This window comes from Balaenoptera borealis (assembly GCF_965194805.1).
Source record: "Balaenoptera borealis genome assembly, chromosome: 2".
Lineage (NCBI taxonomy): Eukaryota > Metazoa > Chordata > Mammalia > Artiodactyla > Balaenopteridae > Balaenoptera > Balaenoptera borealis.
In genome coordinates this window covers 65404711-65423238 of record NC_138867.1, presented here as the reverse complement: position 1 = coordinate 65423238, position 18528 = coordinate 65404711, and the positions used below count along the sequence as shown (strand labels likewise).

The 18528-nt window shown below is 34.2% G+C and overlaps 2 protein-coding genes across 6 annotated transcripts in view; one reads left to right on the top strand and one right to left on the bottom strand.

The window, feature by feature from the left end:
- The window catches only part of LOC309622500 (uncharacterized protein), a 161472-nt gene that overhangs the window by 25041 nt on the left and 117903 nt on the right, over window positions 1-18528 (top strand). The window contains exon 2 of the mRNA XM_082378582.1: window positions 5000-5090. Within this exon, the coding sequence (XP_082234708.1) occupies window positions 5047-5090 (44 nt within the window). The 5' untranslated portion in view covers window positions 5000-5046. The remainder of the gene's footprint in view (window positions 1-4999; window positions 5091-18528) is intronic.
- The window catches only part of ZFYVE16 (zinc finger FYVE-type containing 16), a 61737-nt gene that overhangs the window by 21758 nt on the left and 21451 nt on the right, over window positions 1-18528 (bottom strand). For 4 of the 5 annotated variants that reach the window (XM_082375109.1, XM_082375108.1, XM_082375107.1 and 1 more), the window contains 11 exons: window positions 18061-18157; window positions 15153-15314; window positions 12553-12695; window positions 10608-11010; window positions 9275-9397; window positions 8252-8407; window positions 6997-7221; window positions 4254-4336; window positions 3032-3136; window positions 2517-2664; window positions 785-865 (listed from right to left, as the gene is read on the bottom strand). In XM_082375109.1, the coding sequence (XP_082231235.1) occupies window positions 785-865; window positions 2517-2664; window positions 3032-3136; window positions 4254-4336; window positions 6997-7221; window positions 8252-8407; window positions 9275-9397; window positions 10608-11010; window positions 12553-12695; window positions 15153-15314; window positions 18061-18157 (1726 nt within the window). The remainder of the gene's footprint in view (window positions 1-784; window positions 866-2516; window positions 2665-3031; window positions 3137-4253; window positions 4337-6996; window positions 7222-8251; window positions 8408-9274; window positions 9398-10607; window positions 11011-12552; window positions 12696-15152; window positions 15315-18060; window positions 18158-18528) is intronic. The other variant, XM_082375111.1, reaches the window with a different exon arrangement.

Below are 18528 nucleotides of genomic sequence, written 5' to 3'. Positions count from 1 at the left end.
GGAACTTGATTAAAAACAGCAAGTTTTGTGTCATTTTAAACTTTCCTATTCCCATCCCCTCCTCTCCAGCTTAGCAGAAGCCTAAAAACCAACAGCCTGCAATCATAGTAAAAAACCATCAGCTTGGTATCCACTGGAGAAGGCAAATGGGGCTGGAACTCCTTCAAAACCTCATTACTGGAGAACTGTCATTTTTTGACTTGTCAGGTGGTTCCTGGGAAGACTCCACATACAATGTCTTTATTTGACCAGACTCTAAGCTTGCCCAGTGAAAAAAGTATTTTCTCAGGGAGCATTTGTTAAAAACAATTAGAGACCAGTGATCAACATCATAGCTGCCTGTGGCAGCAGATACTAGTAGAGGCAAACGATAGGCCAACCAAACACTTAAAGGAAAAGCTGGGGAATAAGATGTCCATAAGGGCTTTGAAAGGCTCTAACATATATCTGGGAATTTAGAAGGCCCCATGCATGTGCAATACTGTGCGCATGCCCAGGGTGTGTGCATGCTAAGGAGAGACCTGAGAAGACCCTAAGCTCTCACCTCAGACTAACCTTTAGGCTATGCACAAGCAGGAAATGCAGGCTAAGGCAGAGTTGTCAAGCTTGAGGTAGGCCCAAATCTTAGTCATATTCTAGTTCATGGCTGAGTGATGATTTCACACAAGTTTGTTGTACTATGCTTTGTAACTTACATATATTCTTTTGTAAGTATCAAATACATTTTTAAAAGGAGATGGAAAACATCTTTACATTAAACCAGTCTTAAAGATGAAACTCATACCTTCAACTATGCTGGACTTAGCAAGAAATCCTGAAGATGCTTTTAGAGCTCCATTGAATACCACAAAACTTGCACCTGTCACTGATTTAAAAATACAATAATTATGTTTTAAACTGCTCTTTTTATGCTATATGATATTTGTTAAATGCATAATGTGGAGCACAGCATATTTTAAGTACCTGATAAACACCATGCCCATACCACTTACATTAGAATAACAAAAAAATACCAAACAAAATAAAGTTATGATAAAATATTGCATAAAGGTTATTTAATGTTTGTATCTAAAAATTGATGGCTGTTGTACTATTTACAGTGTTTGTATCAAGTGAGGGTGTGGAAAATCAAACATCCGCTACTGTTGAGAGCATAAATCAGAACAATCTCTATGGAGGACAACTTGATAAATTGCTATTAAAATTACAAACACATGTATGCTTTGACATACAAATTCCATTTCTAGGAATTAATGGCACATATACAAGGTTATTCATAGTGCATTTTTATAAACAGCCAAGGATTGGTAGCAACTGTCCATTAATAAGGGACAATTAAATGATGTTCACATATAAAGTGGAAAGTTATGTGCAATGTGAAAGTCCTTTATATACTAACAAAGAATAATCTCCAAAAGAAAAAACAAGGTGCAACAAATGTTATGACTTGTTGAAAAAAAGTGGAAGAAAGGTGTATGTGCGTGTATGTGTGTGGTGGGGTGGTGTTTGCTTATATATACATACAAGCAAGAAATCTCTGAAAGGATATACCAGAAACTGATAACACTGGTTTGGTTGCCTGTGGGGAGGGGAAGAGGGTAGTTTGAGGGTCTAGGGAGGAAAGGAGATTTTGCAGTGTGAATATTTATACCTTTTGAATTTTATACTACATAAATATTCATCAAATAAATATTAAATGGCTGCAAAATTTTAATGACAAAAATGTCAATAGCATGTTAAGTTAAAAAAGCACAATACAAAAGTAAATATCCAGTATAAAATCATCTGTTTAACATATATATCAGTATAAGAAGGAAATATATTAAAATGTCAACAAAGGCCATATTTTGGCTTTTTTTTTCCTTTTACTACTTCTTGAAACATATTTTCCAAGCTTACTACAAATGAGTATACATACTTTTATAATCAGAGGAAAATTTTTTATTAGCAGCCAGAATGTCTGACTATTTTAAATGTGTTATTTTACAATAATGTATTAATTTTTTGGAATACTTACTTCTTAACTTTCAATTTGTTAGGCTCTCTACTGCAAGGATTTGGTAATCACAGCAGTCACTGAGGCCATTCAGCCGAGTAATGTCATTCACATCACCATCTTTATCATTTTTATATTCCCAGCCACTTAACAGTTTTATAAATCATTCTTCATCCTTATCTACCCTGTGCTCCCCACTAAGAGGAGTTGGAGCATAGAGCAAACAAAGGCAAAAAATACCTCACTCCAGAGACACCCACCATATGGGACACACTAAACCTGAAGACATCAAAATAAATACTGTATTCCAAGTTTTTAAACCTAATGTTGCCCAAGATAAACACAAATATTAGAAGCAATTTTTTTGTTTGTATAGCTAAAAATTTAAAGCATACTGTTTTATCACCATCAATTTAGCAAATAAGTAAGATATCTACATATAGGTAGGTATATTCCTCTTTGAAAGGAATTCTACTTTTTGAGATGGTTTTATGGATTGACACTAGGAACCAATACTCACCTTTTCTAGGATGGCCAGTAGCACTGTTGGCCTGTGTTTGATAAACTCCATCATTCTGTATACAGACTAGATGAGAATCTGCTTCTGTACTAAAACTAGCTCCAATGCTAATGACATGCTCATTAGAAGAATTTATTACTTTCATTACCTGGAAAAAAAACAATATGCATTTAGAAACATTTTTAACATTTTGTGCCTTTATTAGTTACAATAATTCAAAGAGTCACATTTCTGACCACCTTTATCAAGCTTTAGTCTGGACAACTCCCTGAGAATGTGATAGAAACAAATGTTTAAAATAAAATCACCTCAATTAAAAGACAGATAAAACAGTAAGAAAAAAATGGAAAAAATAGGATTAACCAAATCCTCTATTAGGAAACAAATCTAAAATTTCAAAAATAAGTTTTTTTGTCATTATATATTAGTCCAATTCAAACCAAATTTAACACACTTCTAAAGAAATCTAATGTTCAATAATTATCTCAAAACTTGAATAAAGCAATTATACTTACATCATTGTATTTTTTCCGAGGTATTTTTATGCAGCTTTTCCCCATTTCCATATGAATCAGTAGCTGATCTATATTATGCAAGGTATACTGGTAATTTCGAAGGTCCTACATAAAATAATGGTAGTTCCATAAACCTTAAACTACTATCCATGAACATTTACCCATTCATTAAATCCTTTTTTAAGAGTATCCATCATTTTAAAACTTGTCATACATAACTATCAAAACACCATCCAGAAAGCAACAGCAACTTCAAAAACCAGCTAATTCTTCCAGCTACTCCACAATAATAATAAAGAATATCATTCTCAGGAAGAATTCTGTAGTATTTGAGGGTGATCTCTTTCTAGTTACAGATCTTCCAAAACAGTAGATTTTCAAACCGAACATGGATAAATAAAAGCAAGTTGGGCTTCCCTGGTGGCACAGTGGTTGAGAATCTGCCTGCCAATGCAGGGGACACGGGTTCGAGCCCTGGTCTGGGAAGATCCCACATGCCGCAGAGCAACTAAGCCTGTGCGCCACAACTACTGAGCCTGCTCTTTAGAGCCTGCGAGCCACAACTATTGAGCCCGCGTGCTGCAACTACTGAAGCCTGCATGCCTAGAGCCCGTGCTCTGCAACAGGAGAAGCCACCGCAATGAAGAGCCCGCGCACCGCAACGAAGAGTAGCCCCCCACTCGCCGCAACTAGAGAAAGCCCACGTGCAGCAACAAAGACTCAATGCAGGCAAAAATAAAATTAATTAATTAAAAAAAAAAAAGCAAGTCCACTGAAATACATTTCTATAATAAAAGGTAAACACAAAATTACATAAATTAGAGGTGGAAGGGAACCTGAGATCATCTAATCCAATACTTCCTATTAAAAATGAGGTAACTTGGGCCAGTTTGCTCAAAATCATCAAATTGATTGACTTTACTCTTTTACTAAGGCTTCAACAACTGTGTGAATCTCACATTACCTAAATATGTAAGCACTGCAGCAGAATGAGTCAAAAGGCAATCTGAATCAGGTATACATAAATTAGGACGTGTTCTAAAAAGCACTTCATCAAAAACAGAGGCCATTTATGTTAAATGAATTAGGATTTATTATAAATGAACTTTCATTATACCAAATATGTCAAATTAAAATAGAAAAATATAAGTATGTAAAATTTGCTTAATGAATTGTTAAAGTAACAATATAGAACACTTAATAAAACAGTTCAATTACTCACAACAAGTAAGTTCATAATAGTGTGTCCTATTTCTCCAAAAAGAGGTTTTCGGCCTCTGATACTTGTTAAAGGAGCAGGATATGCTATACACAAGAATAGAAAATTGGTTACCATCAACAAAAACCAAAAAAAGTCTTAAATTTATTACCTTTAATTTTCATTTTTCAAACATTACGGATAAATACCACTCAATCAGTTCTCTGGGGAAAGCAAGAAATGACATTAACCCATACCATGTATCTACCAGATGCTACATTGAACTGGGACCTTTACATACATTATCCTATTTAAACCTTATAACAACCCAATGAGGCAAGTATGTCTATCCCTACTTTACAAATGGGGAAGTAGAGACACAGATTAATAAGCCTGCCTATGGTTTCTAAGTTAATAACTGGTGAAACAGATATGAAACTGGCTTGGCCTGATTCCAAAGCATTTAATCTTTCATCATACATGTTGTTTCCAAACATTATGATGGCTAGAAAATTACCATAACTAGCTAGACCTACATAAAGTTCTCATAATTTAAAAAGAAATATTCTGATAATTTAAAGCAAAATATGAAGAATTCAAGATTTTTAAGGCATTTGTAATTAATGTTCAATCGTGTGGATTTATGGATGATAGTAAACTTTTATAGTTCTTGGGTCAGCATGATAAAAGGAACACATAGAATCAGAGAAGTCAACGCAGAGAAGAAGTGATATGGAGTCTGTCACCTAACTACTTTTCTGTTTCTTTAGGACACTATAAATATTGCACACCAAAAAGGAAAAGTACCTTGGTGGCAATGCTGCAGGAATTCTGGAAGAAAAGGAAAGCGAAAAAAGGAAGGTAAGACTATATCTATGATGATAAAAATCGGACACATTTTTAACCCAAGAATTAACCTGAGAATTTCAGTTCTCAGCTTAGGTTAAGCAAACAAACCTCTCTAATACATATTATACAAATATACCTCCTTAAAAGTCTAAGAAAACACACATGACATTATCTATTTTAAAAAATTAAGTCAGGGCAACTCACATCTTTGCTATTACAAGCATATATTTTAGTTTTAAAAAGGACAACTAAGTTATTTGGATGACAGAGAGTACAGAAAGAAACATAAATTAGTGGTAAAACACATTAAAATGATAAACAATATGATTAAGGTAAATGCTGACTTTTTACTTCATCTTTTATGAATAAGAGAACATCCTTTGCAACTTGATAGAGGTAATTTTATCTAAAACAGTAATTTTCAAAAGGTTGTGGCTTAGAATGACATTCTGTCAGAGTTACAAACGGACCTCATAAATCATCTAATCCAACATGTAATGGTGTTCCAAATAGTCTCAACATAAAAGCGTAGGTAATCCCCATTTGAAAATTACTAATCTCAGACAGTTATTTTTAGTCTTTAATCTTGGGACTCTAACTTTTGCCATTAACTTTTCCATAGGTACATTATCTCTATAACAAAATAAACACACACACACACATCACAATTCCAAATTCTAGTCTAAAGAGGCATGGGCACCAGTAACATCAAAATGCCAGTCTATCTAAAATCCAGCTGAACACAAAGAACTCAGAAAACAGCTGAGACTAATTAACTTCTATGTATAACTGGTGATTTTCCCTCATCACCACTAAACAGCTATCATAGCTTTGCAGCTCCAGCCCCTGTGATCTTTTGAGACGTCTCTCACGTTACTCTATGATTTTCCTACTTTCAGTGTGAGAAAAATAGATTTACTATCTAGAAGTGATACTGGCAAAAATACTGGCCACACTTATAGATTATATGTTCCACAATGACTTAAGATTAGCTAGTATTTTGATCTAACCTTCCATAAAAATAGCATTCAAATATTAGTATCAGAGATAAAACGTTAGGCTGAATGGATGAAACACTTGGCTCAGAATGAAGTCTCTTAAGCTCTTTGGTTCACACAGTACAAAACCTGAGATGAAAGTTAATTTTTACTTCCTGTACCACAATTTAAGAGTATCCCATATTTAAATCTTAAATGGTAAGGACCAACCCCTCAGAACAGAGAGTTTAATAAATTTGCCAAATAGATTTAAATGAGTATCTCTTTCACTGAATTTGTCCATTTTGAAATAGTAATGGTCACTTTTATAACTTCTCTACACTTAATTTTCCTCCAAGAAAATACCTATTAAATTATACGAGAATCAAATGCCTAAATTTTCCTTAGATGTGATGTACTTCACATGCAACAAATAAATTATTCTTTAAAAAAGTGAGGGATAAAGAAAGGGTACGAATTCAAAGACAGTCGAACACAGAAATGATTTCAACTCAGAAATAATCATACACGTAAGCCTAGACCACTATTTCACAACCATTTATGTTTGGCTTTATGGTGTACACAAATGGGGGGGCAATAATTTACCTTCTTAATATGTAGGCAACATAACAAAATGAACTCCCTACAGCAAATACTTTTAAGAAAACTTTTCAAGGTTTTCTATGTTTTTTTTCTGAAATTCAAAAAAAATTTTAAGGTAAGTTAATATAATAATTATGAATATCTAGAAACTCAGGACATAGCAAGGTTGTCTAGACTAATTTGGTAGTAGAGGAGGGCTGTTTTAGAATTTTAAAAGTACATCAAAACAAAAGTAGTCCCATTAATCCATTAAAAATTTATTTTAATGATATCTGAAATTCTTATTTACATTCAGTATATTTGAACCTATGTAATTTGCTTATTATTCTAAAACTTACCTTTATATTCTGCACCCAATCTCAACATTAAACGCATAGGAAAAACCTTTGCCCAGGGAATCTCTAGCTTCTGGATAAGAATTCCACAAAGAAAAGGATTACTTGGTAACAGGAGATCATCAAGTTTCTGAAAAGTAGGTGTAATAAATAGAAATCCTCCATGATCCTTGCTGCTGAGAAAACTCTCAGTAAAGGTAATACTGTCCAAGTTTTCTATGTATTTTCCTAGAAATAAAATCATTTATAAAAAGACTTTAAGTTGTTTTGAAGCAGCATTATGAGTTTGAATGTCCCAGTATAAACTTTCTTAAATAAAAGCAATGTAATATATTTTTTCTTTATTTCCACTCTTGAAGAAGCACTGAATACCTTGTGTGCACAAAGTTCAGTTATTCCTGAAGATTGGGAATTGTGTACAAAAATTTGAGAATGTTTCTAACCGTTAAGTGTTTTAAAATTTTTCTCCTTACTTCACGGTCAAGTGAAAAGTCATCATCATGTCCCCCAAATCTTATACAGACAGAAAAGTATACGGTAGTCCCCCCTTATCCACAGTTTTGCTTTCCATGGTTTTAGTTACCCCTGGTCAACTGTAGTTCAAAAATATTAAATGGAAAATTCAATAAACAGCAAATTTTAAATCTCTCACTATTGTGCTCTGCCCCATTGGGATGTGAGCCACACCGTGAATCACTTGTCCAGCATATCCACGCTGTATATGCTACCAGCCATTAGTCACTCAGTAGCAGTCTCAGTTATGATCGACTGTTGCAGTATCACTGCGCTTGTGTTCATGTAACCCTTATTTTTCTTAATAATGGCCCCAAGGTGCAAGAGAAGTGTTGTTGGCAATTCGGATGTTCTCTTACTGTGACTAATTTATAAATTAAGCTTTATCACAGGTATGTATGTATAGAAAAAACAGTGTACATAGGGTTCAGTACCATTCGCGGTTTCAGGCAGCTAGTGGGGTCTTGGAACTTATCCGCCGCAGATAAGGGGGGATTATTGTGTAGACACATAAAGAGATCAAGAAGGTAAATATATTTTCACTTTTAAAATTAAAAAAACTATAAAGACACTAATTACATAAAATGTTAAATTTAAGGAGACTGAAAATGATGACAGAGCTCTCTTAAGTAATCAGCAATCTCTTCACAAAATAAATCTTTAGTACAGTTAGCACAGCCAAAAGCAAAAATGCCCTTAATTTATCCATCCCCTGGTCTGAACAGTTCAAAATAAAATGGTATACCTTTCAGAGCATCCTTATAAATGGTGATAAAGAGTTTGAAGATGTCCTTAGGAATAGTATCTTCACTTGGCAAACATAACAATAGAATAATAATTTCTGCCTGTCCCAAGCCATGCAATCCATTGGTTGAGAAGTACCAATATTTGTCTGAGGAATCTTAAGTGACAAAAGTGTACAACTATAAATGTCAACTTCCATTAACCAAAAAAATTAAATATAATTGTCCTTTGCATGAAGCACAACTTTTTAAACTCCTTAGTTTCCCAACATTCTCCTCACAAAAACTTTAAATTGAATTGTATGAGATTAATACAAAAAAGAGAAAGGATGAAAAATTATCTGATGGAGTCAATTAATAAACAACAATAAAATAAAAGATGCACTAACAAGCTGAAATGTAGTGGGTAAGAATCAGGTTAGTTTCAAAGAGAATGAAAAGCTAACAGATGCATTATTGAGTATTGAGGACTATTTATTACTGAGAAATATTTACTTCCTTACTTTTAATTAAGTCTAGTGTCATTTACTTTAAAACTGTCTTTATTGTTACTAAATCAGGATTCTTGCTTATCTCAATTACCAAATTTCAATTTACCTAAAACCTATATGAAATATGGTCAGCTGGGGAGATTGGGATTGACATATATATACTAATATGTATAAAATGGATAACTAATAAGAACCTGCTGTGTAAAAAAATTAATTAAATAAAATTCAAAAATTCAAAAAAAAAAAAAAATATGGTCAGCTGTATCATGAGCATCAAAATACAGCTTGTTATAAGCCCATGGCCTTAACCTAGGACTGAATGAGGGACACTAATAAAAATCTTTAAGCTATTACTTCAAGTCCCACTGCATATAAAACTGCAAAATTTATTTATATTAATATTTGGCTACAAAAACCCATATCCAATACTGCTTATTTTTCACCATTGACCGTCAAAATTTAACCTGACAATGTAATTAATTATTCAGAAATCCTGCTTACCAATTAAGCAAAGAAAGATGAATCATTACTTACAAAATGCTAACTTGACATTCACAAGTAGATTAGCATTTAGGACAAATGTAACAGGACAAAAACCTTCGCCTTCAAGAAGCAAAATGATCTGCTTGTGAGATGGGTGTTCTTCTATTACAGGCACTAAAACATGAAAATAATATATTAATTAGAATAAACATGTCTTCCTGTTAAATATGCCTATAATGAAAAAAACAGATTTATAAATCCACCAATGGCTTAATCACATTTAAAAGCAAAAGCAAACACGTTTTATAAAATCAATCAACACCTGGACAACTGTTATATATTAATTTTTACTTTTCAATTTATGTAAAGATATTAATATTATAATAATATAAATCCTGATCAATTATATTATATATAGTCTATGAACAAATATGTTGATTAAACAACATATTGATACAATTTTAGCACCTTTAAAGTTTTAAAACAAACATTTTTGTAAAGTGGACTCCTATCTGCCAGCCACTCCAATTATAAATTCTGAAATTTACAGCTGTGAAAGTAGTCTAGACCCAAGTTGTACATGCTGCTTGCTGCCATAAGCCTTATGTCAGTGACAAGTGGTGAATAAAGAACTTGACAACCAACAGGAAAATATACATGGCATGCAAAGAACAGGGCTTAAGGTATTTTTGCCACTATCAATAGGATCATGAAATGGCTCCTACTTTCAGAACAGAGATCCTAGGCTTCATTCCCCTACATTATCATGCACAGAACATAATCATTTCATGTAAGATTCAGCATAATGCCTAGGGTAACAAGGATATATCCCTAGGGAACTACTCCAAGGTGGGAGGTAGCCACAGAATCTCCAGATTAGAAAGGACCTTAAAGACCACCTAAGTTCTCTTCTTTTACAAAGGAAACTGAGGCCCAAGAGATTAAATTACATGCTTCCAGTCATATGTGTATTAAGTAGCAGATGAGGAACTAAAATTCCTAGCTTTGTCATCCAATCCATTATTCTTTTTTTTAGGCACTATGTTCCTTAAAAAAAAAATGATATGGAGTCAAAACTAATATAGGACTAAAAGTCTATGAATTTCCCTGTTGTATTGGACTTTTGCCTTATTTTAAATTAGGGACCCAGATGAGATAAGTGAATCACATTCAAATCAACTCAAAAGGTCAGATCTTTTTAGAATTTGTTTTTATATAGTAAGACTTTTTGTAGACTGGAGTTCCATGCCATCATACATATTTCAACCACACTGTCTAAATTTTAAAAAATACATTTTATATATCACAGACAAAATTCATCAATATATTCTTCTTTGAAAAAAAAAAAAACCTCCTTTTTAAATTTAAATAACTGCTATCCTACCTGATCCCTTTTCTCCAGAGGCAACCAGAAGAGGAGGCAAGCTGTCCTCATCATCAGGTAGAAGACTAATCTTATTGCAAACATTCTTGTCAATACCACACAATAACCTATAATCTGAAATACTAGCAACAGGTAAATGACTGTTAACCAAGACACCAGTAGGACTTGATAGGCCCTCAATTTCTGCAAAAACATCATCATCTAGTGTAAAAGAGCCAGAAGTAGGCAACCCCTCAGTTCCTGTGTTTGTAGGCAACCCCTCAGTTCCTGTGTTTATAGGCAGTTTTTCCACAGATGGAACCTGAGAAATAGGACTTCGAATTATCTCATTTCTTATATCGCCTGTCTCACTGTTTGGTTTTTCCACTGTAGTAGAATGGGCATGATCCACTGTGCTTATCATCTGTAAAATATGGAAAACAAAAACCCAAATCAGTTCATAGTTTCTTTCTTCAGAAGCCACATTTCCCAAGAAATAGTACCATTTTGGTTCTTTAAATTCAAGAGCACAGGTTTAGCTTTACTCTATGCTAAGGTAGGTATTTATGACTAATTTTATAGACTGGAAAAAGGAGGCAAGGAGAACTTCAGGATCCTATACCATACCACAAAGTGAGCACACTTAGTTCAACTCAAGGCACTCCTCCTCCTAATAGACAAAAAAGCCTGGCTGGGGGGTGGCAAGGGAGAGGAAGAAGGGAGAAGGCAGGGAGGGGAGCGGTTAGGAAGCAAAATGGTAGACATACTTCACAACAGTAACCACCTAGAATAAACTACACCTCAAGTCTGCTTCAAGTAAGCCCCTTTCTTTTTAGACTGGCCAAACCTAAGTCAATAGAGAACTGTTTATGAACTCAAGTAATACTAGCCTCTATAGAAATTCCAATTTGTTAAAATATTGATTGAGGGTAGGTGCTAGCTAAGAAACATACTTCTGGTAATTAGAGCTACTTGTAAAAACTAGCTCGTGAACTCTTACTGACAAACAACATAAGTTTATATGGTATGTGGACTTGAAGAGAGCAGGATACACATCCATCTTGTCTGATGTATCTTTACCCAATATAAACCAGGTAACTGGCTCAGAGGAGAGGCTCAATATATATTTGTTTAATGAATAAAAAAGCATTCCTACTTCATGTGTTAATACTTGCTTTTATGAGTATTTTGCTACTTTACAATGAGAGTTATTAGTGGGCTGGGATTCTATATTATGTATCTTCTATTTAACACCTAGCACATTTGTATAAACATAAACATAAATACTACCATCAGGTACTTTACTGAATATTTGAAAATCATTAAACAAATTAATCTAAATTAACTTACTAAATCTCAGTTCTATTTCCCGATACCAGTGGTTCTCAAAATGTGGTCCAGGGATCTCTGGGGTCCCCAAGACCCTTTCAGGAAGTCAGTGAGGTCCTAGGATTTTCTTCATATAATTTAACTAAAACATATCACAACAGACTGACTTTAGAAGTAGATGTGAGAATCTATCTTCTATTAAGCCAGATGTTAAAGAAATTCGCAAAAATGTAAAACAATGTTATTCCTCTCACTAAACTTTTGTTTCAAAAACTTTTCATTAAAAATATTATTTCTATTAATTTAATGAGTTTATTTTTTAATTAATTTTTAAAATGTTTGTCAATTTTATATCAGTAATTATCAATAAACATAACCCACATAACCTATAGTTCTTTGGGGTTCTCAGTAACTTTTAAGAGCATAAAGGGTCCTTAGATCAAAAAGTTTAAGAATCACTGCCTTAAACTGACATTAAAAAAAGGTAAAATCTAAAATATATTCATACATCATATGCTTCTCATTTTATGAAGCTCAAAGCATTTAAAAAAAAAAAAGTACTCTAAAAAATCACACAAGGAATTTCTTACAAAATAAAACTTTATTAAATTAACAAGTCATTCTTTAGATTCCTTACCAGTGGCACATCAGGTAAGAGAGGACTAAAGTTTTCAGAACATCTTTTACTTCCAGATGATAATTTTGTTGTATCTGCAACTTCGCCATTGGGCAATATACCATCGGCAAACCATACTCTCTTCTGTTCTTTGGAGCATAATCCTAGAATCAGTTTAAAAAGTAAAGCATTTTAATTTGATAATATTGCAATGATTTAATACTAAACGGGTCAGGAAACATTTTCAAAAGCTTTTTGCTAACCATTGGCAAGCCCTGCATTCTCAGGGTTTCAAGGCCTAGAGAAATGGCCTTTTGTGATTCATCTACCCAGAGTAGAAGTTCTTTTCTAATTCATACAAAGGCAGGGCTGGCCCTAGGAATCCCGTACTCAGAAAAAGAGTGGACAGGAGAGGTTATACCTTAAAGACATTGAAGGCAGATTTAAAGCCTATATTATTAAGGCTAACTTTGTGAGTGTGGAATAAAATTTAGAGACTAAGGCACAGGGAGGGAAAATGGAATAGACCAGAGCATGGTAGACAAACAAAGGGAAAAAAGTATGAAGAACAGAAGAAAGAAGCATAAAAAGTCTAAAAAAAGAAACAGGATCACTTGTGCATCAGAGGTCATTTCCTACTTTTAACTTACTTAACAAGAGAAGCATAACATGCTTTGTTCTTATAATGTTGATATTGAAATTTATTAATATTTATTAATATTTTCCTTTCAAATTTGGAGGAAATAACTAGATGTCAGAATAAATATTTGTTCTCTTTTATTAAAAAGCATCCATGGAGGAAAGTTATGAAAATTCCTGCCAGATGATTTTAGAACATATAAACATCAAAAGGACCAACATCTACCTTCCATATCATAATACAGGTAACACTGAAAAAACTGGAATCATATATGTATAATTTTTGCAACATGGGTGGACATATTAAATAAGGTATCTTTCTTGTATTTGCAATACTTTATAATTTAATAATTTTAAAAGTCAATATAAGAGAATAAATATTTTTAAAAGCAGATTCATTCATCTTTAGAGCTATAATATACAACCAAAAATGCTGAAACTCATTATTTAAGTCATAACGATAAACAGAAAATAGCCATTAAGTGAGAAATAAGTGAAATCCAAAATAGTTGACAGAAATACTTGAATTTGTCACTAACTGACAATTACAGTTATTTTCTAGCATGTTACAGACTAACAGTTTATTTTTAAGAGTGTACACAGGCTTACTGAATAGCACAGGGAACTATACTCAATATTTTGTAATAACCTATAAGGGAAAAGAATCTGAAAAAGAATAGAAATATATATGTATATGTATAACTGAATCACTGAGCTGTACACCTGAAGCTAACACAACACTGTAAATCAACTATACTTCAATTTTAAAAATTAAAAAAATAAATAAAAAGTCTACACAGGCTTTACTCAAGATCCTAAACTACAATAGGCTGTAAAAAAAAAAAACAGAGAGCCCAAAGATTTTTTAAATCTTTAGAAGTTTGTTAAAAGATTTAAGAAACATTTTTTATTGTGGTAAAATATACATTTAAAAATAGATTTTTAGGGCTTCCCTGGTGACGCAGTGGTTGAGAATCTGCCTGCCAATGCAGGGGACATGGGTTCGATCCCTGGTCTGGGAAGATCCCACATGCCGCGGAGCAACTAGGCCCGTGAGCCACAACTACTGAGCCTGTGCGTCTGGAGCCTGTGCTCCGCAACAAGAGAGGCCATGACAGTGAGAGGCCCGCGCACCGCGATGAAGAGTGGCCCGCGCTCGCCGCAACTAGAGAAAGCCCTCGCACAGAAACGAAGACCCAACACAGCCAAAAATAAATAAATAAATAAATTTTTTATTTTAAAAAAATAGATTTTTAAGGAAAGGGAGACATGCCAATTATTTACCTATTGTCTCTCAAACCCAAGCCCACCCTTCCACATGGTGCTCCTTGATGCCAGGCTGGAAGTCTGGAAAGTGCAACTCCCAGACCCCCTTGCTAGTTGGTTCTGGTCACGTTCCAGCAGTGACAGGCACTGGTTGGAGACTGGAAGGTGGGAACAGAAGGAATTCTTTCTGTTTCTAGTTCCTGCCAGGACTTATGCAGCAGCGGCACCACCAGATATACCCAAATGTCCTGTGATCTTCAGTACTCCTTACATCAAGCCTGGGACACTCTTTCCGTCATCTGAACACCAACTCTGTTAGGCTCCTTGATGGTCCCAGCATTTGCCACTTTGTGTTCCTCTAGAAGTCACAGTACCAGTCATGTGACGTGGTACCATAATCCCTGAATACTAGGTCTGAGAACCAAGAATCTCTTGGTGTTCCTGCATGGGGTTCTAGTAATACTGCCTCTCCCTTTGCATTCTCCCAACCCTAGGGATGGTGGTTACCTCCTGTACTTACTAATCTCTGAGTCACTTGAGCATGCCCTTTTTGCTCTTCTACCCTTCTAACGTACATGTATAACCAGTTCCCTGTATTAAATTCCTTCTGGTAGCTAGTCTGGTTTCTCTTTTCTCACTAGATTCTGTCAATACTAGAAAATTTCTACTTTGATCATTTATCTTTAATATTAGACAGAACATTTTCTTCAAGTTACCTTCAACACTTGGTTGTTTAAGTGCTGAGATTGGTAAAGTTGTAGGTGAAGATATACTGGATGTTTGAGTCTCCTGAAGAGGCTGGATGTTGGTACATTCATCAGAATGATTAGATTTAAGATTAGAACCAGTTGGACTCATCATCCTTTCAAATGCCTGAGCTATAAAGGGAAAAAAAACTTGATCTCAGGTGTTTTGGAACTTCAAAGTAAACCATGATAAATATTCTGTTTTTCAAGTTGTAAGGAGAAAGAAATTAATGGCTAACTAAGAAGTGGCACTTGGCAAAGATAATATCCTTACTTTAGTTGGCAGCACTCCACTTCAGTATAAGCTACCAATTAGTTATTTCAATATAATTTTGGCATATATTTGATATCTACTAAAGAAAATCATTGCTATTTAATATGACCATCTGATTTTGCCCTTGTACTCCTACAGTCTATTTCCAATATAGTTCCTAGTGATTCTTTTAAGACATAAATCATAACACATCATTCTTCTGTTTAAAATCCTTTAATGGCTTCCCAACAAGAATGAAAATTTAAGTTGTTACAGTGGCCCACAAGACCCTACATAGTCTGCATTTCTACCTCCTCTGCTTTCCCAGTTAGCTGTCTGACATCATTTCTCACTAAAATCCTACTTGCTCATTAGAATCCAGCCACTGAGGCCTCCTTGTTCTTCAACAAGGGAAGCAAGCACTGTTCTAGCTTAGGGTCTTTGCTCTTACTATTCTTTCTGCCTGGAAAGTTCTTCCACATGGCTTTATTCTCTCACTTCCTTCAGGTCTCTGCTTACACATCATACTATCATAAACCCTTATTCTGACCACCATTTAAAATTACGACCTCTTGCCACCAGTCTGTTACTATCTATCCCTCTTGTACTCTTTTATTTTCATTTAGAATATTATCACCATCTGATATTCTCTTTGCTTTCTGTCCACGTCTCCTCACATTCATAAGGTCCATGAGATCAAAAGCTCCATAAGAACAGGGAACATATTTTGTTCTCAGCTGGAGTTCCAAAGCACAGAACAGTGCCTAAATACTGCTGAATGATTTTTTCATCCAAATAACACGGAACAGCACTGGTACCTCTCCCTTCAGCACTTCTCCAAACTGATCTGCTATAAATGCTGCCACTACTACAATAACCTTCCTCAAGTGCCAATGAATTAGCACCCTCATGCAATGGCTTCCGCTAACCAAGTAAAATCCAAACACAGTACTTTGAGTTTCAAAGTAATTTCCAACTTCCTCTAAGTTTATGTAATGGCACTCACATGCATGCTTCTTTAAAACTTATACAGTCTCAGCACAACTTCCTCATTGTCCACAATCTCTAATGAAACTATCTTTTCTTCTTTGTGGAATTTGCCTTATAAGCCTTGAGCCATCTTTCTCCTCTTATTAGTAACATTATTTTAAATGATCATGTCTACTGTTTTCAACCCTAAAGTTGGAGTTAAAATAACTTTTATTTACGTTTTCCTGCGTTGTATAAATTAATGATAAACAGAGCCATAAATGAAATTACATGCTATAAGATATCAAAACAGAATAAATAAAACAGATAACTAAATAAATAAATCCATTCCAAATATTTTCTTTGATAAACCAATGCTTGATCTCACTATCCTACTAAGTCTCTTCAGTGACTATATCTTCTCCTCTCCTGGATCCTTATGGTCAATATGTTTTAATGTTCACCTAAAAATCTGACCTGTCAACTCAAATAATGTTTCAAATCTTCATGGCTGTTTTATTTTTTAAGTGGGGAGAGATAATTATGTGGGAGCTTGCTCTAAGATTTCTTAACTCTAGCAGGTTGCTTGGCTAACAGCACCAGCAGTAGTCTTAAAGGCTACTGAAACAGCATAAGCAAAAAACAAAACAACTACAAGCACTTAAACTAAATTCTTCATAAACACTGGTGGTAATATGGAAATATAAGAAGATTTACACTCTATTATCTTCCAGAGCAGAGGTCAACAGCAGGGAGTAAAGCAGCTTACCTCAGGCTAACAGACTCACATCAGAGCTTTTTGAAGAATTGCTGAAAAAATTTATCTTCACTCAAAAGAGAAAAACAAATTATTATCAGGTATTTATTCTCCTGGCTAACAGGAAGCAGCACCTGAGCTAGCGCACAGGCCTGGTCTTAAAAGTCCCAAGTAATATTTGCTGGGAATTAAACCGTCAACAAATCTTTGAAAATGCCAAGAAGTACTCAAAAGAACAAACGTGTATTTGAAGAAAAAAACACAGACACACAAAACTGTGAGAACTCAAGTAAGATTATTGCTGATAACAGTAAGCTAGCTAGGGAGCCAGAGAAACAATGGGAAACACATACAAACAGAATTCTAAAACTGAGAAGGGAAAAAAATATATAAAAGACAAAAATGTGCAAATAGTGTGACAGTCCTATAAATTTATATAAAAATTATAAATATTATACCTTATCTTTTATTCCCACTTTAGGTTGTAATTTTCTATAAGGTGGGAACTATTATCTTGCCTTATGCTATTAATATATAAGATTATATACTATTTATTGGTAGATATTCTATAAATGTTTAGATTAAGATGATGAGGATGACAATGATGGTGACAAAAACAAATAGGCAGATGAAATGCAGCATTTAGGGACTTGGTACCTGTTAAAAGTTAATGAACTGCCACTCCAGAAACTGAACGCTTCCTTTCCACACTGGTAGTAATAATTGTGAGAGTGGAACAAAAAGAAGAGAAACCAAGCCTTGGGATGTCCCACCTAAGCCAGATAAGTCAACACTAGGTCCTTGCCTTAAGAAAATAAAGAAGTTTATCTTTGTCACAATCCAGTTGTTTTTAAGATATATTCAATTACTGGAAGAAGATATGTCAGGTTAATACTCACCTTTACTAATAGCCTCATAGCAGACTACACATACTCTTGCTTCCTTTTCTAGATACTGCAATTTACACTTCCTATTACAACAGACACCGCAAAATACCTATAAAGGACAAAATATCAAATGTGATTTTGTTTCAAGCATGTGTATACCAACTGGAGGCAGGGGGAGGAGAGACCCGAACTCTAACCAAAAACCATTTTTCTGATTACATAAACAAGTTTTCTAATCACCATAATCATAGGTAATTATTAAATGATTCTTTTTATTTTTATTATTTTACTTTAATGAGGTTTCTGTAATTTAAAATTGTATCTCTGATGAGAATTCCTTTAAATCAATTATGTTAATTGGAAGGGAACAAAAACTTTCTTAATGAATAAGTTCATAACTTAAAAAGCTTTCTGTGGTCCTTTACAACTTTTTTTTTTTTTTAACTTTTTGGCCGCGCTACGCTGCATGCGGCATCTTAT